At 41.9% G+C, this 27,690-nt stretch overlaps 2 protein-coding genes across 3 annotated transcripts; one reads left to right on the top strand and one right to left on the bottom strand.

Moving 5' to 3' along the window:
* Positions 1-5,189: 5,189 nt before the first annotated feature.
* nfyba (nuclear transcription factor Y, beta a) lies at positions 5,190-10,756 on the bottom strand. 2 transcript variants are annotated; one of them, XM_079294199.1, is made up of 7 exons: positions 10,709-10,756; positions 8,490-8,583; positions 8,245-8,375; positions 7,404-7,601; positions 6,396-6,474; positions 5,849-5,928; positions 5,190-5,694 (listed from the first exon to the last, which is right to left on the bottom strand). In XM_079294199.1, the coding sequence occupies exons 2-7, from the start codon at positions 8,581-8,583 to the stop codon at positions 5,662-5,664; spliced, it is 615 nt and encodes a 204-aa protein (XP_079150325.1). In that variant the 5' UTR covers positions 10,709-10,756; the 3' UTR covers positions 5,190-5,661. The 2 variants fall into 2 exon arrangements, with proteins under 2 accessions (XP_079150325.1, XP_079150326.1); XM_079294200.1 differs by lacking the exon at positions 10,709-10,756 and adding an exon at positions 10,413-10,572.
* A 2,900-nt stretch (positions 10,757-13,656) lies between these two features.
* Positions 13,657-27,573, top strand: LOC306796133 (thioredoxin reductase 1, cytoplasmic-like; the record flags this gene model as incomplete). Its single annotated transcript, XM_079294908.1, has 14 exons — positions 13,657-13,746; positions 14,512-14,588; positions 14,858-14,958; positions 15,127-15,269; positions 16,260-16,375; positions 16,480-16,705; positions 16,794-16,833; positions 17,711-17,796; positions 17,917-17,993; positions 18,086-18,242; positions 18,358-18,497; positions 18,551-18,638; positions 25,227-25,361; positions 27,508-27,573. 14 exons carry the CDS (start codon positions 13,657-13,659, stop codon positions 27,571-27,573), a joined length of 1,542 nt encoding a protein of 513 aa, XP_079151034.1.
* Between the last annotated feature and the right edge of the window lie 117 nt (positions 27,574-27,690).

Below are 27,690 nucleotides of genomic sequence, written 5' to 3'. Positions count from 1 at the left end.
GGTTGTAAAATCAGAAACTCAAACGATACATGGACAGTTTCGTCCAATGATTTAAGAATGTTCTGTAATCTACCTTATATGGACCTGGAGGTGGCAGAAAGCACCAAAGAGAAGTGTATCAGAGGAGACAACAAAGGATCTGGGCTTCTGGAGGTTTCTTGCTCCTTCGGGAACTTGGTTCTTTGTGAGCTTGGTACATTTGCCATTCTGTATTATCTTTTACATCATTTTTTATTTTTCATTTTTGTAACCTTTTCTAAACTTTTTGTAAAAAACAAATAAAACTGGTTTGTATTTTGTGCATTGTAACCAAAGTCCAGTGTTGCTTGTCTGTGGTGGGGCCCTCGTCTCCTCAAGGTAAGAGAGTTCTTCCCCTGATAGGCTGACAGTAGTACATTTATTAGTCATGTGATCTGAAGGACATTCCTGCTACTAGCTCAGGATAAGATGCTGTTGTTCATCATTGCTGTGATTGACTAACTTGGTTGGCTCAGATTGATTTTGAAGCTCTGCTAATGTATCACATGTGATGTTGCAGTGTTGGTTAATAATGTTTATACATTAGCTGTTGTGTATTAGGAAACAATAAGCGTTAGATTGGTATTTCAATTCGGGGTGTTAGGGCCAGGGTCCTGAAGCTGCCCTTAATAACCGAGTGAGGTTCCCAACCACACGGGGTTCCTCCTCCAGCGGTGGCCCTTCAGAGCGGGTCCATCCTGGAGTACATCCAGTCCTCCCACACCTATTACACACACACACACACACACACACACACACCTAAATCCGTTGATATCCGGCAGTCGGGGAGGCCGACGTTTTTAGCCTGAAATAAGTGATGTGACGGTGACTAGTGGTATTAAGTTATCTTGGTTTTTGCCTCCCTAAGCAAGCTCAGACGTCTCGCATGTAGATCTTGGGGGGTGCGTTCGTTCCCTAGGTCAGAGGTTATTGAACAAGCCGTCTTCCAGCGCTTCACTCGCACTGGGAGGGGGTATCGGTTACGCAGCTTTTACACCTTTTCAGTTTGATTCAAACAAATGTTGTCATTAGCAATTTTAATGATGTATTATACGCTGCCTAGAGCTAGTGTTAGGAAGTCAAATAGCTCATAATTCATCTCTAATATCTATTTATGTTGCTGTGGAAACATCTCCTTCATACAACTGGATTTAGTCAAGTTTCTCACCAACATTACATTTTACGAGATTACATGTGAACACATCATGATGACATTATAATTGAACTTCGCCCCAATACTCATTTTCCTCGTTTCCTCTGAAGTCGGTAAAACAATCGTCCTTTTCTTTCGACCTCTGTTATTAAATAATGCGTTTGGTCTATGATTCACTGAAGCTGACTGCAACATCAGTGCAGCTATTTCCTGCGGAATCTTTTGCAGCGTTACCATTTCATTCCCTTTGACACCAATATGTTCCCATAGGAGCGCGACTGGTAGCCCATTTGAATTCTGTATGTTTGTGGTGTTTCTATGAGGATGTCTGTTCTACCGTCTGAATGGCTTTTCTGTAAGCTGGCTAATGAGGAACTTGAGTCTGAGCAGATGATTGCCCTCAATGTTCTTGTGTCTTCTATCCACTGTCGTGCTAACATTATTGCGGACTGTATTCGTATTAGTTAGTTGCACTTATTACATGTTTGTTTCTGCACTGTGCAGTTGCTCTGGTTTATGCTCTTAGATGCTTGTTTGAAAAAGGAGATGCACTTATGACTTCTGGTGAGGAGTAGTTCTCTTGAATGTCCGGACATAACTGTGGTGAATGTCAATGTGTGCCTGTATTGCATGCAAGCGGAAATAACCCCTCTACATGTGTTTTTCTTTATTCATATTGCAAAGTCTTATGTTGCATCATGAAGTATCCACGGTGCTATCGCTGCCAATGGAACTGTTGGACTGGCATTTAATTCAGCTGTGTTAAGTTCTGTTGCTTTTTTGTCTCTTGTCTCCCTCCTCTCCTTTTGCCAGCAAGGTTTTAAAGTGTCCTGTGTTAGGGTCTCTTTATTGTGGCCCTGTAGATGATGAGCCCAATAACTCAATACTAACTGAGTTCTTATTTCGAGAGGTATTTCTCCCATTCTCCCTGTAATGCAGCCGTTTTAAAGGCACCAGTGCATAATCTCATTGACTGATATATATACATACAGTATATACATACACATATATACAGTACAGTACATATATATATATATGTATACATACACACACATATATATATATATACAATTCCTTTGTAAGTCCCAATTCTTGTGAAAAGACTGTTCAGTGTTTGTACTGAAATGTCCTGTTAAACTGTTACTACAGGAATGTGCCAAGAACAAACAGACAGAAGTTTAGTTTGCCGGCAGTTCAGCCTTCAGATACTGCAGTATTGACCTTTGGGAAAATATAACACAGTAATATATAATTCCTCTGCACAATGCGTACTTCTACTTTAGGTACTTGAAGTATATCATCACACTGATACTTTTGCATGTTTACTTGCCTTTTATAGACTGATCATATGTTTTTAACTTTATGTTATCAACAAAGTATCCAGTCGAGTAAATGTGATGGAGTACAAAGTAGTAATGGAGTATAGCATGAAGTAGTAGAAGTATAATACAAGTACCTCAAAATGTCCCACATGTACTGTACAGTATATTCGAATGATTACTGGCAACATTTAGTTTTCATTATAAAATTCAAATAAACGTAGTTGAAGTGTCTTACCTCACAAGATATTCATTTTATCACAGTGATACAATCTCAGTGTGATACGCCACTTTGTCCCTCGCTGGTTTACTGGAAGCTTTGTTCTCTTTGCTTGACTTCCAGGTTTTGTGTTTAAGGCTGGTTACACCCACAGCACTGTATCCTGAATCTCCGTCGCAGCTTGAATCAAATGAACAGCAGTAACTCAGGATGTTGATTGCCTTATTTCCTTCAACACTCCCATGTGACGAAAGAGCGGCCCCAATATAGAGTGTCTTTTACAGGCTGTTAATACAAAATAAAACACAAATAAGAAACATTTTAACTGTCAAGTTTAAGTCACTTGATGAAAGTCATGAAAAAACAAAAAACGAAATAAAAAATCGTTATTATATGTAACAAAAAAAAGGAATGCTGTCTACGGCCCAATCCCAATCTCCACTGACGGACTTTGAGGCGAGCTCCTGTAAAGTCCGTGAGGGTTTAGTGGTGTCCCACTATCAATAGTGTTTCAGTCTCTCGCAGACATTTTGAGCCCTTTATGAACCTTTCCCATCAGTCAGCATTAGATGCAGACTTTGCCCAAGGGAATTACCCACAAATCAAATTCAGAATAATGCAAATAAGGCTCAGGCCTTATTTGCATTATTTGCTTTCACATGTAGCCAGATAGAATGTTGTCTATCTGCGCAGTAAAACCCTTGGTAACACTTTATAATAACTACACACTATGAAGCATTAGTTAAGTATGAGCTTAATTCATCATTTATAAAGCATTGTTCCTACATTAATAATTCATTAGTATGCAGTTCATAACAACAGTTATAAATGTTTTATTCTTGATTAATAAGCTTTTATATTATGTGCTTCATTATTGTGTTTTCATACTTTATAAATGATGGATTCCCCATTTGTAAATGAAGTATTATATATTTTACAAACCAATTATTAAGGAGTTGTAGATGATTAATACGATAATTTATAAAGTGTTAGTAAATGATTAATAAGTTATTTAGATGTACATTATTCATGCATTCATATATATATGGTATAGGGACTATGTTAATATATGCTTTATAAATGCATATTAATACTGAAATTCATGAGTAATTCATGATTTATTAATTAAGGTAGTTACTACGCCTTAGTAAAGTGTTTTATGTGAGCTCATCTAAAGTGAGGACTATTTATTATGCTTACAAAGCATTTATAAATGACATTGAAAGGCCAGCAGTGTTTCAAAACACATCGTTTTTGAACAGAACAGGCAAATAGACACAACAAAAAGTGATCAAAACCATATTAATATTTATTGCAAGATGCAAACAATATACTGTTAAATACAAACCTCTCAGCCATTAATTCATGTAAGAAACAAACAAAGATATTCTCCTTCAAGAGAACATGGCTGGATACAAAACATTTGTAAATATACGACTAGCGCTAACCAGGAGCTAGTTCAAGACTTCCGTTGGAGCTCGGAATGAGAAGACCTACTACAGCTGCAGGAGCCGAGTCAGAGCAAACAACACTACTGATCCACCAAAGACCGGCAGGTCGACGAGGAACAACAGGCTGACAGAAGAAGCAGGAGAAGACAGGAACAAACGAGACAGAGGTCAGAGAAGACATGAACTCCAGCAGCGCTTCTCTCTCTGCTAACCAGAGCAGCCAGCTGTGGACAGAGAAGAAAACACAGGAAGAGTTAACAAATTGTCCTTTACTGACAATCTAAGCGTGTTCATGGTGAAGTATCCCTTCTCTGCAGTCTATCTTTCAGAGAGAGAAGAGGAGAGGCGTCCAGACGAGACGAGGACAGGAGACAGCATACATTGTGAACCCTCTCACTGAAAAAAGATAAGACACATTGATCTATCTTATCATGCTCAGATGGATCGATCCTCTGGCTGTTGAAGGTGTTTGTCGACTCTGAGCTGCTTTGTCTGCCATTTGTCTTTTAAAAAGAGGGAAGAAAGCGACACAAGAAACAAGAAGAGAGACGAGGAGGCAGGACAGTGTGCATTATGAACCAGTCACATACAAATGTGCTGGATTTAACAAAATTACTTTTAATTAGTAAACACTACTGACAGTCAGTAGTCAGATTATTGCAAGTATTGATTATTAAGAGAAGAATATTTAGGTTTAAATTGTTCTTCCTGACATTGTATTTAAGGTTTCCCCCTCTGCCATGTTACACAAGTTGTACACAAGGTGGCAGTGTCCCCTAACGACTGACTGCTGCTTTATGAACACTTAACTCATCTCCAGCTGATATTTGGAGAAACTGAGGAGATGACATCTGGTGGGAATTTCCATGGAGAGCATCCAGCCAAGGTAAAGTCACTGTACAACAACAAATAAGACCTCTGCCTGATTTACATTTCTCAAAATACCCAGAGGAACAGCTACATGCACACTAGGATGACTTTGTGTGATGAATAACACAAATAATTCAATAAAGGGGACATTTTAAACATCGCTTTTGAATTTTTATTCAAAGGATTTACATAACATTAAAGCACATAGTACATCGTGTTAACTTACAAAAGAGCTGCATGATCTGATGTGACAGTAACAACGGGCCGTTCAACACAGGTGTTCCAAAATAAACATCCAACACAACACAACACTCCCCCCCCCAACCCCAAAAGAACGAAATGCATAAAAGCAAACACATTAACACACACGCACGGAAAAAACAATTTGACCACTAAATCATGCAATAAGACTAGCCTTTAAAATAAAGCCTTGATTTCTCCCAGCTGGTTTGGATGCACTCCAAAACATTTGGTACCTCACAACTAGGAACTACACTTTCTACTGAACAGGTAGTGATTTCTCTGTACACTGGGGTTTCTACGATCCCCCCTTCCTACTCCTCCTGTCCATCTGATGGCGGGGTCGGAGGTCATCCGGCCGCTGTGTTCAGGCTCGGGGGTAAGGCCTCGTCATGAAAACTGGATCTGCTGCACGGTGGGAATCTGTAACACAGACACAAAAGTTAGAGTTTGAGTTGCTGCAGATTATTTCCCCCCCAACCGATTTATCTTCTCGTTCAGAGCATTGTTGGAAAGTGGTGACGCGAGCAGCACATCCAGCCGTTTCTGAAGCGCTGCTGCCTCAGCGTCTCTTTACCTGTTGATATGAGGTGGTGTACACCATGACGTTCTGCTGCTGACCGTCCGCTGTGATGATCCCAGCTGGCAGTGGATTTGCTGATTCGGGCAGAAAGGTGAATTTTAATGAGACCGGACTTCAGAAGGTGAAGAACAGAACACAGAAGGGCCGGGCCATACAGCTTATTAATAACATCTCTATATTTGTACACTATATATATGTATACTAATTATTCATACAATTTAAATTAATTAATTTAAATTTTTATCTGAAAGACTGCACACTATTGTTTTTTTCAATGATCATTATTTTTTATATTACATTTCTGTTAATTTATCATTGACAGACAGACTTATTGAATGAATGAGATATCTTTTATTTTGAAGTCAGCTCTCACTTACTTCATGCCTAGTATATAACAACGTGGGGGCTAGTTTTACTTTAAAGTGGAGGTCGGCGTTTACAACGCTATAATCACTTACTTCAATGTACTAACATGTCAGGAGGTTAAATAAAGCCAAACATGAGGACAAAGTCTGAAATAAACTCGAATATTTCTGCTTACTGAAGCTATCGTCTGTGAGCTCGTCTCCCAGGCCGTCTCCCACCGACACTCCGGGAATCCCCTTCTCCCCCTTCATGGCCTGGAACAAACACCAGAGAAGCAGGAGACATTACAGATGTGAGCACAGAGACATTACAGATGTGAGCACAGAGACATTACAGATGTGAGCACAGCGACATCTGCAACTCAATGACAACGTGGCGTAGACTACAAAATTAGCTGATTCCATTTTCGGGCGGTTGCGGTCACATATAGAAACCTTGAAAATGAAATGCCAATGATAAAACACATCACTATAAGAAGGTGGCTTTTAATCACAATGGGCAGAACAAATAATGTTAGTCGACGGACAGAAAAATTTCGCTTGTTTCGATTATTATTAATTATTTACTTATTATTTAGACAGAAGATCAGAGTTCAAGGTTCAATAAGTAAAGAATAAAACGGCTTCATCCAATTCTTAGTACATTCTAAGAAAGGGGACTCCATCCATCCAGCCATTATCTTCTGCTTATTCTTGGTCCTGCAGCCGGCTAAAGAAGAGTGTCCCAGACGTCCCTCTACCTGGGGACCCTGAGGCATTCCCAGGCATATAGTCCCTCCAGCCTGCTCCGGGTCCCCCCAAGAGCCTCTTACCATTTGGATGTGCCCAGAAAACCTCTAAAAGGAGGCGTCGAGGAGGATCCTGATCAGGTGCCTGAACCCCGTCAGATGTCTGAGGTCCTCTCCCCTATCATTAAGAATGAGCCGAACCGCTCTACTAAGGAAGCTCATTTCTGCCGCTTGTATCGGCGATCCTGTTCTTTCCGTCACTACCCGAAGCACATGACCATGGGCGAGGGTCGCAACGTAAACTGGTAAATACAAAGTGCTGCCTTCCAGCTCCCTCTGAACACCACAACGGTCGGATACAACGCCGAAACGCTCAAGACAAGGTCACTGGTTTTACCATTGCAGCGCATGTTTACGTGATCACTCGGGCCTTGTATGGTTTTTTTTGTGTCTCACCTCTCTGAACTTTTGCAGGTAGAGCTTCAGCGGCTCCACGTACATGTCGAAGCCCAGCGTGGACATGGCGAACAGGATGTCCTCCCCGTTGATGGTCTTCCTCTTCTCCTGGTGGCAGCGCTCGCTCGCCTCCGACGTGATGAAGCTGATGAACTCGCTCACGCACTCCTGCACGCACTCCTTGGCGTCTTTCGCGATCTGCAGAAAACGGGGACAGAATCTTAAAGCCTGCGAAGAGGAAAAGACATCCTTCCGAAGAGCTGACAGAAGAACACTTCCTTCAAACTGTCTTTACTCAGGATAAAAAGCAGCAGGCCTTTGTAAATAAAACATCTGTTTGTCATATGTTCAGTTCCCCTGCAGTGTCTGCTGTTTGTACAAAGTGCTTCCATTTGCCAAAACAAACAACCTTTGAAAGTAAATGTGCACCAAAGTGGGAGATAGAATAGGTTTTTAAATCGCCCTATCGTCGGGTTTTATCTCAAAGACGTGATGTGAGTGGGCGGTGGGTCTTAGTTTCTGTGGAAACAAACACTTCAGGCGTCTAAAGTGCTGCACTGATGGACCAAACACCCATAGAAAGAGGAATCAGGACTATTAAGTGCATATTGAGTTCAATGAGGCGAGCTGTGTGTAGAAAACTGTTCAGAGAGGTGCTAACATTAGCAGTTCACCTCAGTCCTTTCTTCCCATAATCAACTTGATATTCGGGGGCGACCCTACAAATGATGAGGTAAATTTCTCTCACAATTCTCGTTTGACGGCAGTTACTATTTGTAAATGAACTTTTTTTTTTTACACTGCCTTTGCTGCTCATTTGAGATGATATTTTCAGCCCAACCTTTCCGGTCTGAGGAACAGCGTTCTTCATGATGCGAGCCACGTTGGCAATAGGGAGGTAGATGTCCTGCTCCCTGAAGTTCTCCTTGATGCCGCCGTCGTCGTGGTCATTCAGATTCTCCTCTCCATCATCTGGGGCGAACAAACAAAACACACAGATCAGAATCGGCAGTTTTAGACCCCGAGCTAGAAACACAACAGCGGAAGCCGCTCTCTGGCGAGCCACACTTTCGGCCTGCTCCTCACCATCTTGGGACTGGAGGACGTAGTGACCGGAGGCCATGTACTCTCCGCTGATGCCCAGCTGGGAGGCGTCGGTGGTCGAGCTGTCTCCGTCCATCTGCAACACAAACACAAAGATCTCGTTTCAACTTCTGGAGCTATAGCAATATAATTCACTCCATGGCATCAAACTGAAAGTTCATCTTACGAAGCTTCCTGCGCAAAGTCGTGAAGGAGCAGATAATCTCCATTGGAAAACAATTCCATTTTGTGTTATTAAACTCAGAACTGTAAGATTAAGTTATTCCTTGTAGCTACGCTATGAATTGAACACAGAAGCCTGACAGGCTTACACAGATCATTTGAAGCAGGGAGGACTAAATTAAGTACTGAAAGTAACATCACTTTTTTGGAGGACAATTACTCCCACGCAGATAAAACACTGGAAAACATTTTTGCAAAATCCCTCAATTCCTCGGCTGTTTTAATACCCGAGTTCAATCCAGTGTTGCGTCTTGCTGTTCAGGCAGTACCCTTTTCTTATAAGTGAAGTTTTTGCCTGGAATAAATGAATACCGGTAGATGCTTCTGTTCTCCCTCTCATGGGCTGGATTGATATGGTCGAGTGATATATGTTGTCGCCCATGCACATGAATTCAATTCCCTCATCTCTGCTTTGAGCAATGGTCAAGCTGTTATGGTAATGAAGAACCCAACCTAAAGACTTTAACTGACACACTGGTGGGAATTATATAATATGTGGGCATCGCAGCTTAGGGGTCATAAAGGACCTGGTTGTAGCTGTATTTCCTTAATGCCTGTTGGAAAAGCCTCCAATCCAACAAGTAGCACTAAATAGTGCAGCAGTTTTCAGCATCTCAAATGTGAGGTTTCTCTTTGTCATATATATATATATATATATATATATATATAGTAAAATGGGTATCTACACTGATATCCCATTCCGTATTTGATAAACAAAGCTGGCGTTTCTGCCACCTAAAACAAATTCACACAATGACTTTACTATATCTTGGCCTTTCATGCTGCATTGATTTCTAGTTCCCCAGTTACTACAGAGACTTGCACTGAATTTATCAGTTATTCATACAATGACCAATGTAATATATGAAATAGATAGCATGGAGTTCTTACATATTGAACACAGTGAAAGCCATGAATGAATACAGGAAGGACTTCTGGGTGTTTTGATGATTATTCAGGACAAAATAAATATCAAAGCACAGGTTCACTGAAGGGCTTAATCTATCGGCTCTAAATCACGACTCTATTAAAAGTTGAGTTGAGACGTTGAGTTAGAGAAATCACCAAAATGCGTGTGTTGCTTTGTCTCCGTGTGAACTATCGCAGCTGATCGCATGTTGATGAGCTCACCGACTTGGTCTGGTGTAACGCCAGATGTTACATTCAGGTCATACGCGTTATACGTTTCCATTTTAAAGGCAGCGACTAACGGAAGATGTGTGGCCTCTTCTTTTGAGGACAGATATTTTCAGATGTTGACAACGAACACTGCTAAAGGGCTGCCCCTCCCCCTTCACGTTACGCGCAGTTTTATATGATGAAATGTGTTTGCTGGCTCGTGGGGATACATTATGAAAATACATTGGTACGGGGCTGTGAGCTAGGGTTAGTGGTGTTGATGTCGTTAGCATAGCTTAAACGGGACAACCGTGCAGGTAGACAGCTGTATACCCGCGGCGAGGTCAGTTTACGTAAGCAACACGCTAACGTTAAACATCTAGGTCTGTATTTAGCTTTCGTGTGCCAACTAACTTAGCCCGTATCTGCCGCGGGTTGACATATTTAGCTAACGTTTGCTAATACCAACCCACGAACCCACGAATTGAACTTGCTAGTTTCCTGGCCCTAATACAACTAACGTTAACGCTATTGAGTTTAGCATAATGAAGAAAGACTCTCTACCTTCTGCCGTTAACCTATTCAGGTACATAGTGCCCCTTGAATACATTCTCATTGTCCACTGCAACTCGCGCCTGCACAGACAGCGTCGGCCTGTTCTTTTGTCGTACAGACCGGAGAGAGACGTGGCCGGGCCCAAATGTCAAAGAGTCGTTTATTAAGTTTCGCCCGCTGGATACTTCCTGATGAGCAACCCTCATTCACTCAGACAACAAATAAAAAATCAGACAGAGACGGACATTTCCATTCGAGCTAACGAGAAATCGGTTAGCAATCATTGGCCGGAGCCAGGCACAAACCTGCAATGAAGCCCTGGTTGGTTACCTTCCTGAGACGGCTGTTTGGTTGGACAGAAAATGGCTGCGAAAGGACCAGTCCCAGCGCGTAACCGCGGCTGCACTACCGCTGCTCGCCGGTAGAGAGCCGTGCTGCGTTCAGGGACTCATTGCAAGCTCCTACCTCACAGGTTTAAGTAAATTCAGCAGTGGAAACAATTGTAGTGGTGACTGTCAAAATTATTAACCGTTTTAAGTTTTTCAAATGTTTAGTTTAACAATCGAGGCTAATCAAGGCCAAGTAAAGAGTCACTGCACTTTGAGACCACAGAATGTGTACTTTCAGAAAGTGCAGATTTTTCACTACCAGAGCAAGGTTTTTAGTCGTAGTCACGCTCTATTGATCGTTATAATTCCTACATGTATGGCTGCACTGGAATGCAACTCTTCCACCCTAGAAGTTTCCCGCAAAAGCTTCATCGTCCATCTGCTTTTACTTCAAGAAAACTGCCTAAACTTCCCAAGTTGTTTCCGTAAATGAAAAAAACCCTCTGAAGTGCTGCATCGAAGGACAAAATATCTTCCTGCCGACGAAAATGTGTATTATCACATGTATGTTTTAGGTTTAGGTTTCCCCCACAAAGGCATGTCAGTAATGCATTCGAACCAAGTTGATGTTGAAGGTTTTCACCACAAGGTTGCGCCCGGTGACAGCAAATAATACGGCTACTCTCTAAGTCACAATGCTGTTTTAATGGCAGTTTACTACATTCAAGTTTCACTCTGTCTTTGCTGCTCATTTCACATATGTGTCAAATATGTGTTTCTGTCAGACTTTGACACACAGTATGTTAAAAAAACGTATGAAAAAGTTGAATGTCAGCAATTCAGTGCCACATATCGACCAAGTGGATATTTGCTCATGTTCAATATGCCTGTTGATGTTATGTGATTGTTAGAAACTCGAGACTGGTGTAAAAATCATTAATCATGGACATTTATTCTTTGCAGAGGAGACAGGGTTGATTCACATACAGAATCTACATCAAGACCGCTCGAAGATCTGTCTCCGAGTCTCTGGTATTTATACTCAGTAAACAACATGCAGTGGGCTGCACAGGGTAACACACATTTCACGTTTCACACAGGCGTCTACGTATCTGGACACTTTAACTATTCGTTCTAGTACAAAGGGCACTTTCTATCGCAAATCAGCCCTGCGTAAGTATTGACGCTTTCTACACGTTTGTTATCATTCTTATTCAGGACAAACAGCTGACGTGTTCTTTCGGCAATCAACTGCTTCTTACATTTGCTGAAGACCTAGTGTCATAAGGACACAGGCCTTGAACACTACAGAGGAGATGAGTTTCTGTTAAATGTATAACATTCTTTAATCATTTAAACGCATACTAATTAGTCATTTAGATTTTTCCCAACAGTGATCAATATTATAAGTTTATACATGTCAGTAGTTTGACGCCATAATAGTGATTATGTTTTTTATAATGTCTTTTTTTACTGTGTCTCAAAGTCTACATTATGTTGAATATTGTCTTTCCCATCCTGGCAGGAAACACAGCAAATACAAATTATTTTCAATTTGTTGGTATGAGAAATAGAAAGAAAGATACTATAACATTGTGGCATACTTTTTTTCAAGTGTAAAAAATGTTCGTGTGGACTTTCAAAAACACCGTCAGTGACGCGTTGTCTTGTGCAATCCACATCTAGCCCGCAGTCGTAAAGCGCTCAGGGGCCAAAGTCCCTCCTCACTGAGAGTGTTTGGCTTTGTTTTTGTGTCCCTCTCTAGGACTGGCCACAGACCAATAGAGTGGTCTCGTGTGACGTCACAGTTTAGCTGTCGGCCATGTTGGAGGACACACAAAGCCACTGGCATGCACGGCTGAGTCGCATAACCTATCAGTGGTGAACTTTTGTGCTGTCTTTGGTTGTGGCAGCAGAGCTGATAGAGACAAGAAATCATTCTTTGGTTTGCCAGCGGTCATTACACATCAAGGAAATGACACGAAGGAGCTATCCAAGCGACGTCGCCAGAAATGGCTGTCACGCATCTCTCGAGATATAAAGGAATGGAATTTGGCGTACACTAGAGTATGTGCGGATCACTTTATAAGTGGTCAGTGATTTTATTTACAAATTCGTTTGTGAACAGTATTTAATAAAGGAAATATAAATTAAACTTGGACATGAGAAGGTTACCGAAGCTTCATCGGCCCGTGACAGCAGTCGGTGCCAGAGACGTGTCGAGCGTGTACAACAGGCGAAACACAGAGATGCAGCCTCAGCATTGCTTGATATGAGTTTAACGTCAGATCATATATATATATATATGTGTGTGTGTGTGTGTGGGGGGGGGATGAAGTTAGGGGTTAGTTTAAAGTTAATTCCTACACACACACACGCACACAATGACATGCATGTACAATGTAAACAAACACACGTGTCTGTTTGCGCTGAGTAAACATTGAATATTGCTAAATATCTGACCAGATCTGTATATATTTACCCTCCCAATGACGAGATGAGAATTGTCGACGACCGTTGCTTTGACGTCTCGGACCCATCCACTGACAAACTGATTATAAGCGTCGAGCCCTTTGTAGCACTCCAACTCGTCTTTTGTGTGAGGACTGGGGGTGTTCACGAGATACGTGTAGATGTTGGCGTAGTTTACCGATGGAAGATAAGTAGGATCGGCACTGAAACCATCTGCACTCATCGTGGGATCCAAGTTACCAATAACCTTCAATTTGGCCAGGTAGCGAACCTTTGATGCACTATCCAGTGATTCAAAGTATGGTATTTTCGCCGCACTTCCTTGTTTACGCGCCGCCATGTAGGTTCTGTATGTACTCCAACATGGCGGACCGACCTCGTAACTAAGGAGATCGTGACGTCGGTGAGACCACTCTATAGGCTCTCAATGTCCCGAGTTGTTGCTGTACAAAATGGACCCGCCAACCGGGCCGTCCCTGGGGCCTTATGACTACGACCTGCTGGTTATAGGAGGGGGGTCGGGAGGCCTGGCTGTGGCAAAGGTAGCTCGTTCCTTCCTCCATGGTTTTGTTTCCTGCCATTCAAGCTTTTTTTGTTTGCTTTCTACTTAAATTAAGTTTAAAGAAAGTATGAAGTATACAGACAGTATTTGAGGCATAGCAAAAGTAGAATCCGTATACTGTTCTTTGCTCCCACAATCAGTTTTTTTTATCACCTTTGCTGTGCAAGATTTCGACCAATCAGATGTTGATCAGGCGCAAAGAAACACTAACAGACATGACATCACATGTATGTCACAAAACGACAGCAATGAATGTGTTTTAAAGATTGTGTTTGCCCGTGTTAAAGTGAACTACCGCTCCATTTTGTGAAGCTGCTGTAATCATAAATGGTCAGCTTGAAGACAATGTGAAAGGGTCTCTTGTTGTGCTGAATCTGCAGCTCCTTCAGCTCGTCGTTTCGCTGTCTGGCCCACAACTTCACTGTAGTTTTGAGTTCCTCCGCATGCATTCAGCTTCCCTCAGTGGTTAGAGGACGCCAGCCAACTCCACCTCATAATTGCCGCTAATCCGGTCAATGAACGCGCACTCTGCCAAAGCACAGCTCTCACGATTACCATATTAATGGCTTCATGGAAATGAAGATGATCCGTGAGCGGCTCTAGAGGGAAGTGGAAATGAGTTGACGGGCCAGGAGCTGGGATTGCTGTCAAGAACAAAACACTTCACCCGTTTCAAGATTTAATTGACCTCTTTCTCCTCTGTCGCTCACATTGATGAGGCGTATCTCCTCCCTCCCTCTGCCAGGAGGCTGCGGGGTTGAGGAGAAAGGTGCTGATTCTTGACCTCGTGGCTCCCTCTCCCAGAGGCACCGAGAGGGGTGAGTGCTTCATTCTGAGAGTCTGAAGAGGCACGGTGATTATGAATCATTTCTCTTCTCCAGTATTGTAGATATTTTTCAAACACTTTTCGGCTGAGTTGTATTGGTGCTTGAAATGCTTGAATTTCCAGTGAAACATTTTCTTACTCTCTCCCTTTTCATTTGTTCTCCTCCTTTTTGCTTTCTTTTCTGTTCCTTCTCTCCTCTCTTGAATCTTCTCCTCTCTTGCTTCCTCTTAATCCTCTCCTCTCCTCCAGAGCTGGGGGGTTCCAGTCTCAACATGGACAGCATCAGGAAGTTTCTACAACAGGCATCTCTGCTGGGAAAAGCCATTCAAGACTCTCAGAAATACGGCTGGAGGTTGAAAGAGGAAGGTAACAAAGGAAAATACCATTGACATGAATTGTATGACTGTTGATAAACATATTGATAATTCAGAGCTTTAAATGAGGTCAACATTTAGCAGCGTGACAATAATATATGTGACAAAATCCAATCCAATCCATACATATGAATCCTCTGTAACGAGTGTCTCATCTCAGCGTCTCATGGCTGGAGCGAGCTGGTGGAGGCTGTGCAGGAGCAGGTGAAGACTCGCAGTGTGGAGGTGAAGAGGGAGCTGAAGAGCTGCGGAGTCTTTTACCTCGGTGCCCATGGAGAGTTAGTGGGGCTCCACACAGTAGAGGTAAAAACTTGAGCATTCTTGATTGGTTCAAAACATCTGTGGTGGAATTACTGTCAGAAATGAGCGGTGGTCATTTAATATTCTTCCTAAACTAGATAGCATGGAGCAGAAAATGAACAGGTGCGGTGTGCAACAAGGATCCCCAGCTGGATGATTTATAACCCAGTTTGACTTCATCCCTCGCCCTCCTACGCTAAATTGTTCAGAGACAAACTATTTCAATTTGAACAAAACAATAGAGACTGGGAGAGTTAAAGCTACAGCTGGTAACTTAAAGAAAGAAAACTTTTTGTCACATTTACTCAAACTGTGACGATATCCTGCCAGTAGTACATGAGACAGATAATCTGGGTAAAACAATCTGGTTCCTCTGCCTCCTCTTAGAGCTCCTCAAGGCATTTGGAAGATTCCACCGAGCCCAAAAGAAAAACAACCAATCACAGCTGAGGAGTCTCTAACGCAGCTTGGCAAATATGATAAAATGTTAATTTTATTATCGTTACCAACTGTAGCTTTAACGTGGGACAACCAGAGTCTAACCTGAAATTATTGATTGTGAGAGGCAACGATTTTCATAATTTCCTCACGAAACAAAAATTTAAAAAAAGTCTTAACGACCTGAATCTTGATTGACTTTGTGTTTCTAGAGGGAAGGTCCTAGTCACGTAATTATGCAAGACTTGAGGTTGATTTGTTGTTGTACTCTTCCCCCCCACACCTCCTCTTGCTGCTCCAAAACAAAAGCCATAAAGACTTTTATTGTGAAGAATTTACAGAGTTTATCCACAGTTTGACAGCCACTCCTTGATACTTGATCCTTGACCACGAGATACTTCCGATCACTATCCGATCAGGCAGGTCGCATTAATGTGTCAAGTGTGGACACACATGTGGAAATGGCTGAGTTCCAATCTGAAGCATCCGATCACAAAAGTCGCTTACAGCTGCCCTGTAAGCTGTGTTTTATTTTTCTCGTTTTTGTTGAATCAGGCGACAGACGTGAACGGGAAGAAGAGGCGTCTGACAGCAGAGACCGTGGTCATCGCAACAGGAGACAGGCCTCAGTATCTGGGCGTACCCGGGGACAGAGAGCACTGCCTAACCAGGTCAACCAGCACTCGCATCAGATTCCACATATAAATACCCGTATGAATATAAGCAGACTGCATCACAGAACCTCTGAAGTCCCATCCCTCTCTCCTCCTCCCAGTGAGGATCTCCTCTCCCTGCTTCACCCCCCAGGTCGGACCCTGGTGGTCGGCGGGTCCGCAGAGGGACTGGAGTGCGCCGGCTTCCTGTGTGGCCTCGGACTGCCCGTCGTCGTCATGCTGCAGCCTGACCTGCTCCCCGGGTTTGATCGGAAAACAGCACAGAAGATAGAAAACCACATGATCGTTAATGGAGTGGACTTCCTTTATCACTGCTCACTCACCAAGGTACTGAGTAAGACAAAGACAGCGATCACTTACACTAGTAACCTGGAAATGTCCCTTCTTTATGCATTGCTACTTGTGTCTGTGTTAGGTGGAGCAGACTGAAGCTTGCAGGGAGGATGTCGTTTCAGGTATGGCCAATGTTGGAAGGTATTCTATCAGGATTATGATAGAGACACAATATCCAGTTGAAAAAGTAGCTTATACGTCAGTATAAAATGTAGTCTCTTTCATAACCAGTTAAAAGTCCTCACAGTAACTTTGAGTAAGTGATGCAAGCACTTGTTGTACCACGGTCCACAGACCCTTTGATGTCCACCATCACATGATTTATAGATCAAACCCAGATCACCCCACAGAAGATGGTCTTTTGAGTTGCAGCCCAAAGATACCGAATATATTAGACTGCATAACAGGGAGAAATATCTGTCAAAGACGCAAACTACACATACATCCAAATATTCTAATTCAGGTGATTGTTGTGGCTATAAAACAATGGTATCTTGGATTTGGAAGTTTATATCAGTTAATATGTAATGTAGCTTCAGTAAACACCAATCAGTTATAAAATATTACACTATGTGATGTTGTCAAATGCTTTAAAGCTATTCAAAGGCTGACACAATATTCAATAGTCTACATTGAGTGCATGATATATTACTTTTATACCTCCATGGAGTTGGTATCTTTTCTGGTTCTTCGTCCATCTGTCCACCCCAATCGTTAACGCGATATCTCAGGAGCGCATGGAGGGAATTTCTTCAAATTTGGCGCAAACACCCACCTGTACTCAAGGACAAACTAGTTAGAATTAGGTGGTCAAGGGTGACTTTGACCGCACAAATCAAATTTTTTTGCCATAACTCAAGAATTCATATGATTATTCTGACAATTTGACACAAATGTCTAACAGGTGAAGTGATAACAAATCCAGACGGCAACTTGACAGGTTTTGCGGAGGCGTACAACCACGAGGAGCTAATTTGAGTTTATTCTTATTTTAATTAGGTGAATCTGCAACGCACGAGGTTTCTAGACTTCGAGTGACCACCATCTCCCAGGAAGGCCAAACTAAGCAGGAAGACTTTGATACAGTACGTTATCCATGTCCAATACATCCTTTTTCGGCAATACTTTTCCAGTAAATGTTTCAAAGAACAGACAAAGCAAGACACCCTGGTGAACTGTGTCTCTACGTGTCTCTGTGTGTGCAGGTGCTGCTCGCCATTGGAAGGAAAGCCTTCACCAGCGACATTGGTCTGGAGCGTGTTGGGGTGCAGTGCAGCCAGAGGTGCGTTTCATCAGTCCACGTTCATTTTGACCTCTCAGTGTGTGCGTGGCAGGTTTTGTTTAGGTTGTGTGTGTGGACCTTTCTGTGTGCAGCACTGGCAGGATCCTGGTGAACGAGAGCGATCAGACCAGCGTGGATCATATTTACGCCGTCGGATCAGTGCAGCATGGACGCCCCTCCACAACAGGCCTCTCAGTGCATGCTGGAACACTGCTGGCCCGTCGCCTCTACGGAGGAGACGGCATCTTGGTACGCAGTTTGGAAAGAGTTTACACGGGTTGCGTATGTTGTGCGTGAGCCAAACGCTGCATATGAGACAATAAAGATAGAATTGATTGGAGCTGATATCATTTTTCATTCACAGTGTGATTACACCAATGTGCCCACTGTTGTGCTGACTCCGCTGGAATATGCTGCCTGTGGTCTGTCTGAGGAGAAAGCCAATCTAACATTTGGCGAAGATAGTGTAGAGGTAATCACACACACACCCACACACACACACACGTACACACTCAAACAAACGGGATCTAAAATCAAAAATGTCTGCCTTTTTGCAGGTGTATCTACTGGCCACTGGAGTGGGCACTTCCTGCCAGGAATAAAAACTCCTGCTATGTGAAAGTCATCTGCCACATCCCTGACCATGTATGACTTTTATTTAATTTTTTTATTAAAGCTGCAATGATTATTTTTTAATATTAGCAATGAATCAAATAATTATGTGTAATGTGAAAGATTTTGCCTGTGGTGATGAACTCACAGATAATTCTCACCAACTCTACAGTTCCCCTCAGCTCTTTTAGCGTCTTTCAGCTCATTGTTTTGGTTTTACTGCCCAAAGCTCTAAAAGTTACGACAAGGAGTTTTTACCTGGTTATGAAACAGTCTTAATTGTTGGAATGCTGTTAAGCATTCCAACTATTGTTATCCTGTTTCTTTATTGTTGGAATGCTGTTAAGCATTCCAACTATTGTTATCCTGTTTCTTTATTCCACTATTTCTTCCGTCCCCCCCCCATTTTTCGTTGCAACTCTTCTTCTTCATTTTTTAAGCTTCAGAAACCGTTCAACTATCAAAATGTTCAGCTCCTTCAGCTCATCTCTGCTATGACTTTTTCTATTTATAACCTTTAAACGTTTTGAATTATTAAGCTTTTAGCAACTTTCCTGTGTGGAAAGTGGAAATGTGGAATTCCACATATTTCCACATTTGACACAGAAGCCGTTAATTGAGAGGAAAACCAACTTTCTGCTCCATAGAGACCAATGTTAAATTTTGCTTCAAAAACATCTTCCACAGAACATGGTACCCCATTTCTAGATCGCCAGTTAAGCCAAATTTTTTAGACTACAGACACAATTTTTAAAGGATCTGTTTCTCAAGTCATCCTTCCTCTCAATTATTAATATCGGAGCAATAGGATATACGGTTATGGGAGTTTTGATGATTTGTTTGAGAGGTGTTTCCCTATTTTATCTCCATGAAATGGCTTCAGGCACACAGGTGTAAGCGATTGAGCCAATTAGTGATGTTGATAAACACACAGACTCACAGACACACATGCACTCCTCTCTCTCTCGCTCTCTCTCTCTCTCTCATACAGTCATTTCAGGTCTTGGAGACTTTTAGAGGACCCCCCCCTACACGCACCCACCCACCCCATTTTAAAATAAAAGCCCCAAAGAGTGAATTGTAATTGAAATGCTTGTGATGAAGCCAGGCATATAATAACCTCTGTTTATGTGTGTCAGACATTATGATTATGTCTCCTCTCCCCCTCTCCCCCACCCAGCCCCACCCTTTCAAAATAAAAGCCCCATGGATTAACTGTATATAAACATTAAACTCAAAATTAGGCTTTTTTATTGAAAAAATGAATGCTCTTACTAATACTGCGACAACTACTACTACTGCTAATATTTCTAGTATTACTACTACTACTACTACTACTTCAACTTTTGCTGTTGCTACTATTACTACTACTGCTATTACTGCTACCATGAATATTATTACAACCACTACTGCTATTACCACCACTACTACTATTACTTATTCGACAACTGCTACTACTACTACTGCTATTCATGCTGCTAAAAGTAGTAATACTACTACAGCTATTCGTACGACTGCTACTAGTACTACTACTACTGCTACATCTTCTACTGCCATTACTATTACTACTACTACTACTGTGATATTAAATACTACGACCAATACTACAGCTATTACCATGACTACTGATACTACGTCTTCTACTACTTCTTCTAATTACTAATACTTCTACTACTAATAATACTTATACTACAACTTATACTACTACAAATATCACCACTGATGAATTTTTTTAAGCCACAGAAACTGTTCAAATATCTAAATGTTCAGCTCTTTCAGGAGAGGTGTGGTATGACTTTTCATATTTGTAATATTTAAACTTTTTTAATTATTAAGCTTTTTGCAATTTGTTTATCTATTTTCAGCAATGTTTTTGCGATTAATTTCAGTTTTCAGCATTCCAACGCATTTTCAGCAGGAAATGCTTTTTCTAGTTTAATACTGCTGCCTCTATAATGACTTACATCATCAAACAAGACCATCGGCAAGAAGATCGGCTGTTTCTATCTAGTTATTCTCAACGCTTGTCATCGCTTCAACGTTTGTAGAGACGTGCGTACGAAATTAAATGAAGAACGACACTTGACAGATGATGTCGGAAAGATTAGGTATCACTGTCTAAGCGTATCCGATACTTAACATATAATGAGGCAACTGTGTAGTTATCGTCAGTGGTGTATAAAGTACCCAAGGTAAAGATACCTTACTGGAAAATGGCTCCAGTAAAAGTCACCTATTAGAATACTACTTGAGTAAAAGTCTTAAAGTTTCTGATATTTATTGGACTTAAGTATCAAAAGTACTTTTCTGACATTAAATGTACTTAAGTATTGAAAATAAAAGTACAAGTAAATGCTGTTAATAAAAAAGCAAAGGGTCAGAATTTTGAGAATTATGAAGTTTATTCTTTTAAGTGCTGTGGCACCATGACCAAGGACATGGAGCTGTGTTGACAATAATTGGGTTGGCTGTGATCCATCCAGGAGCAACAATGTTCAACATAATGAACTTAATGAACTACGATGAACTTATCAACATACTTCTCCGAAAAGCAATATGACACTATGAAGGAGTTGTAACAGTGCGTTTATAAGTATGCTCATTAGACTAGAGGATGTAGAGGCCAATGCATAATATTATGTTCAGCAAAACATATCCACTTGATGCATCAGGTCAGTGTTTAGAGAAAGGACACCTGCCTTGTAAACTCCTATGGGCCTGATTTGAACACAATAGAGAAAGGTTTTGCTCAAGCTGAATCTGCAATTGGGCGACTGCTACATCATAACTCCATCTGATCATCCACAACATGACTCAAATATCAAAACATGATCAACACTAAAGCAGCACCGAAAGGACCAACCCAGTCATTACTTGAAACTGAAAAATGTCCTGTTCATCTTCAGAAGACAATTCTATTAGAATGTAAAGAAGTTACATTCTAATAGAATGTAACTTCTTTACATTATATTAGAATGTAACTTCTTTACATTCTATTCGAATGTAACTTCTTTATATTCTAATGTAAAGAAGTTACATTCTATTAGAATGTAGCTTTTTTACATTCTAATAGAATGTAAAGAAGCTACAGTGTATAGAATGATTCTATTGAAGTTATTCCTTTTTTAAATGTTTTAGACGAGTCACGAATCACTTTAAAAGAGTGATTATAGCTGATTTAACTTACAGACATGGGATTGATCTTCTCATGTCACTCTCTTTATAACAATGATATAAATTCATCCCCGTTTTATTGATATCTTACGAAAAGTTACTCCTTATTTTTCGTGCCTTTTTCCTGCAAAAGTCCAGCAACATGAGTCTGTTTTGGCTTGTTACATGCATACTGTCTTTTCAAAATAAACTTCCATCTTCACAGGAAACAACGAAGGTTTAGGCGATGAAACTACTTAGTTAGGTTTAGGAAAAGATCGTGGTTTGCGTTAAAATATCTACGGAAGTGGCGTTGCTTAAGTACGGAAGTCACATCACAAATAAATCAACATTGGCTTCTCGTTTCACACACGGCACAAACTGCGGCCTCATGGAGGAAACACCAGTGTTAGTTTGACCATCCACCTCTCCTCATCCCACCCGTCCTGTGTGGAATTCTACTCATGTTGTCGCTTGCTAGCTATAGCATATAGCATCCAAACTAATTGAAGCTCCCCACACACTTTGATAAGTGTGATACGCAGCACCTCAGCTATAAAGTAATGAGATTCTTTTCCTTTCCTTCTGGAGCTATTTAGTCATAATACCTCCAATTGTGCATTAGGTCACACCACATTACTCCACCCACCCTTTTGTTATAATTTTAGCTCTTTCCAACAATTGACTTGGCATCACTTAAGATAACTGCATTTTAGAATGCATCTCTGCCAAGCTGGTAGTAACTGTGCTAATTCCAATATTCACTGCTCGTTCTCACTCCATTCCCTGTCTGCAGATTACACTGCGGCCATCAGAACCACCGAACTAGCTTTTAATGTGTTCATTTGTTTTTGTGGGTTTAAATGTGTTGGGGGATTTCTTGAAGTAAGTCTGGAGACTTGGACTAGAACAGACTAGAATGTGGGACTTTCTGCTTACATAACAACAGTGATTCTGACTCTGACTCACACATATAGGACCTTGAAACTCATCTGTGGACCCTGGTGCCCGAGAACTTGCTAGAAAGCCCCCCTGGAGGACTGGGACTTGATTAAGACATGACTGTTCTGACATGGGGACTGGACTCGGACTGGATCTTAGGGACTTTGAACCAGGTTCAGACTTGAGGACATAGGTCTCTATTCAGACATTTCATTTCTAACTTTTATTTACACTTCGTGGCATGAACAAGACAGACCTTTACACCTGGCATTAAAATGTGTTTTGGGCGATTGGATTGCATTCAGATAGTTCTCCAACACTACATGGGTTAAAATACATAGTGCCAGGGTTGTGCTGAGTACTATTTTTTTCGTGCTCTGGAGCTTCGGTAGTAATCAACAGCGAATATGCGACGTGTTTTGAGGCTGATGTCGCCGCGGACGATGCAGCGCCCGGAGGCTTTCGCTCAGCCCTATCAGAAGGAGCGATTAGATTGGATCGGATCTCAATGTTGACACTAGAGACACATATTAATACCGAGTGTAAGATTAAATCAGATACAGTCTGAATATTAGACACATGGCGTAAAGGTAGTCAGTGTAGACTTTGACTCACAAGCTGAGGAATTTGGACTCTACTCAAGACTCGGACAGGATCTTAGGGATTTGGAACAAGACTCAGACTTGAGAAGACTTGATGGAGCCTGATTCAGTAGTCAGTAACTACAGTAAGACTCAGACAGGACCTTGGTCACTCACATTTGGGCTCACATTTGAGAACGGATGAACTGGCACTCGACTTGGACTCACTTATAAATTGGGGATGTGGGACCCAGTCCAGATATTACTTTATTGACCCACAAATTATGGAAGTGGAACTCAGTTTGAATACGACGCAAGTCTGATTCACCCCCTAAAACAAGCGAACAGAACCATGACCAACCAGAGACGACCCAGACTCGAGTCTTCTGACTCAAACCCAGTGGCGGGCCGTGCATTTTATACCTGGGCCTTCAGTGCTGTCCGACTACAGTTGAACCATCTCCTAATAACCTCATTATGACGCCACATCTCCGGTTATTATTTGTTTCTAGGGGTGTAACAATACACGTATTCATATTAAACCGTTCGGTACGAGGCTTACGAACCGAACAATACGTTTGAATAATACTAGTGCATTTGGAAAATGCAGAAGCTTAAATTGTGGGAAAAATAATGTTTTCGGTGGACTGCACTCACGTAGGAGACAACAGGCTGTGACCTCTGAACCCGGAACAAAAAAAAAACACAGCTGAGGCACCGCACGTCTGTTCTGGGAGGCTACGCTAAACTATCTTAACGGGAAAACAACAGCAGCAAACAAGCTACGAACTCTCCCTGCAGAGTTTAGCTGTTTGCTACTGATTCAAACAGGCTAAAGCAATCGCCACACAATCCCCATTTCTCCAGACCATAATTCTTGCTTTGTAAAAGAAAACAGCAGCCCAAACAGATTCAATTGTCCGGACAATAACTCCACGCATGACGGTATGCTTCGTAATTAACGGACAATGCATATAGTCCAAAACAATATAATAAGCACAATGACAACAACAAACTCACAAGAACCAGTCACATATATTCATATGACAACAAAGCAACAAATCAATCCAGCAACGCTGCAGCGGAACACACATTCTGCTACACACTCGAGGGCCATTCAGATATTAGATGTAAAAAAACAAACGCAGTTGACTTGCCGAATGCTGTTCACTTAAAGACGAACTCCATCCTCCTTTCTTTGTTGAGTTTAATCCCACGGTTAAATCCCAACTCACAAATCCATTTCTCCTCCTTCAGCCATTGAGTGTTAAAAAAACAAAGCTAGGTATGAAACAAAGGATCTACACCAAGCAAAATACAAAAAAAATCATAATTTCTTCCATATCTTTCAATTTAAACTCTTACTACTCCGACTAAGTTTCGTTTCACAATAGTCACGTGCTCGCCCACTAACCAATTACAGCGCACGCTGAACCTTACTGCAGAGCTGCACCTTAAAACTGAGCTGCACGTTAAAGCTGACGTACTTGTAGGCCAGCTCGCAGCTCTGACACGTCAAAGAATACGGCCAACATGTCAAACTAAAGATCTGATTGGTTGAACACGATGACAATCAACGATATCGTCCCCATTCACTTAAACTGCAAAGGGATTCACTTGTGAGTCTGCAGGCCTCGGGCCTCTGTTCTTACCTAGAGACACAGAGGTGAGATCTGATTGGATAAAAGCTCTACTTAAAACAAGCTGCACTGGAAGCAGAGCAACTGAGGAAGACAGTAGCTGTGCAATGAGAACATAAGACAATGGGAAAATTATTTTTATAAATTACAATACATGTAGTGTATTTAAGAAAAATGATTAAATTATAAAATAGCTATAACTTTGTGATTCTGTATGGCCAGCAGAGAAGGCTTTGCTGGCGCTGACGGCCCACCACTGCTCAAACCTTTGGTGAACCCACTGCAACACTGCTGTGTCTCAACAGGACCGCGTGGTCGGCGTCCATGTCATGGGCCCCAATGCTGGCGATATCCTCCAAGGCTTCGTTGCACCAATGAAATGCGGTCTTACCAAGCAACAGCTGGACACCACCGTGGGCATCCACCCCGGGTCAGCCCAGGTCAGAATCCCTTTCTTTCACACTGTTTCATGAAAACAGTAAGTTTTCAGGTATTACCATGTTCAGTCTTTGGGAAAAGCTCTGCTGTCTGGGGTCAATGCCAGAGCAGCAGATTCAAATGAGTTTCCTGCTCTGAATGCTGCCCGTCTGAATTATTCATGGGCAATATTTAATAAACCTCACAGTCCATCTCTGTAAAGGCTGACCCCAGAGCACACGAGCGGGTTCATACTTAACATTTTCTAAACTTGATTATTAAGGCGTTCAATGTTTAAATAGAGGTTACCGGTCGTGGCGATGTCAGGGGTTTGGGGATGATGTGTCATGGCCAATCACAGATCTACAGCTGGACTGATTGATTAGTAGGTGATTGAATTTTAACTGATGCCGCTATTTAGCAATCATCCCAGTGGTGTGAGGTACATAGGACAGGCCCCAGTGCACGTTACTAGTTATGAAGTGTGCACGTGCACACACACACACACACCACCACTGTTATGTTTGAAAGGAACGACTGCTCGCTCATCTTGCCGATTTGCTCAGCTCGTCAGTCTTGACACATTTTGCGCCTAACTAACATCAACATACATATTACCCAGCATTCATCATTGCATGTCTGTAGTGTATACGATAAAAATGGCAAAGAAAATGATCATTTTAACTGAAATGTATTGTTTATTTATAGTTTTTATTGTTTACATAGAACAAGCATGTTTTTTACGATAGATTGCTACTGACAAATTTACCAAAAATGAAAAACATGACGGAGATGATTTTGCCTTTTCAAAGGAGTATATATTTCTCGAATGGCTTCCTGATTAATATATCGTGCATCTTTTCAACACAGCCATACTTCTGATGTGACTATCTGAATCACTAGGACCGGCTGGTCATCCAGCACAATGTAGGACGCCCTGTTCTCTTTACGCTCATTGGTGCTTTTTAGACAGTAATAAATGGTAAATGGTCTGTACTTGTAGAGCACTTTTCTTGTGTTTCCGACCACTTAATGCGTTTTAACACTAGGTCATCATTCACCCATTCACACCCATTCATACACTGATGGAAGGGGCTGCCAATCAATCTCATTCACACACCGTAGGCACAGTTACGGGACCTCATTTTGGGGTTATCTGTCTTGCTCAAGGACACATCGACATGCGACTAGCTGAGCCGGGGATCGAACTGCCAATCCTCTGATTGAAGGACAACCCTGATGTCCACAGTCGGCCCTAATACTGAGCATTTGCTGGTAAAGGGCCAGATATTTTTCTTATGAGTTGGTGGACTAAAACAGAGCTAAGAAGAGTGTTTGAGTGTGATAATATATCAGTGTCGTGTTTACAGTTGCCCCCTAGTGGCCAAAAAACAAATTCATACAGCTTTAAGTTTATGTCATCGATAAATTGGTCCTTGAAGGTCTCTGGAGAGATGGGGGCACAAAGACTAAAACATGGACGCAGTCTCTGGGACGTCCCCCATAGCTGTCTGAAGCTCAAAGCAGGTGGCAGTGGACCTTAGGCGGGCCGGGTGATGCAGCAGTGCAGACAGCTAGCAGCTAGCGACCTAAAACAGCACACACCTGTCACTCAAAATGGCCACGCCCTTTATTATGCCTAACTTTAAGCCTTAATATCTTTAAATGGGTCAGTTCTATAAAATGTACAGTTGTACATGATATTATCTATAAAGACTAAAAGCGTTTTTTGTACCACTCTGTTTATTTCTGCTGTAATGTTGGGCATTTTGTCATGGAGGTCTATGGGGATGGACTTGCTTTTGGAGCCAGCCTCAAGTGGACAACAGTTTTTGGCTCTTCCGTGCAGCCTTCATTTCTCAGCACCGGAGGGTGCTGCTTGGAGCATAGTGGAATTAATTGCCATCTGGCTCTTTTTTTGACAGTCAGTGAGGGTCTGCAAAAAAAGACATTTTAAAATCCTACACCCAAGAACTTATGTCATAAATTGTATCTCGAGTTGACACTACTTTTCCCCCGCTATAAAAAAAACGCTGTAGTCACCATCATATATACAAAACTTTGTTTTACAGGATTTCCGACGAATGTTTCTCATATTCTCAGCGTTTGCAGTGCACTCCACATGGCCTGTTGACATGATCTGACATTGGTCTCTTTCTGCTGCCTTAGCTGCTCATCTCATTGACCCAAACCCAGCGTATCTCTGAGGCCCTGCTGATGAGGGGCAACTGCTGAGGTTAGCCCACCCACCGCTGTCGATCACAGTTGCCTATATGGAAACGATAGAAGACGGCAAGGAAGCGATCACCCCGACGAGTGGCGGCAGCAGGATGGCCGACTGTCCATCCAGTG

Source organism: Melanostigma gelatinosum (genome assembly GCF_949748355.1).
Source record: "Melanostigma gelatinosum genome assembly, chromosome: 22".
Taxonomy (NCBI): domain Eukaryota; kingdom Metazoa; phylum Chordata; class Actinopteri; order Perciformes; family Zoarcidae; genus Melanostigma; species Melanostigma gelatinosum.
The sequence above is the reverse complement of the archived record's forward strand: the minus strand, read 5'-3'. Positions and strand labels throughout refer to the sequence as shown.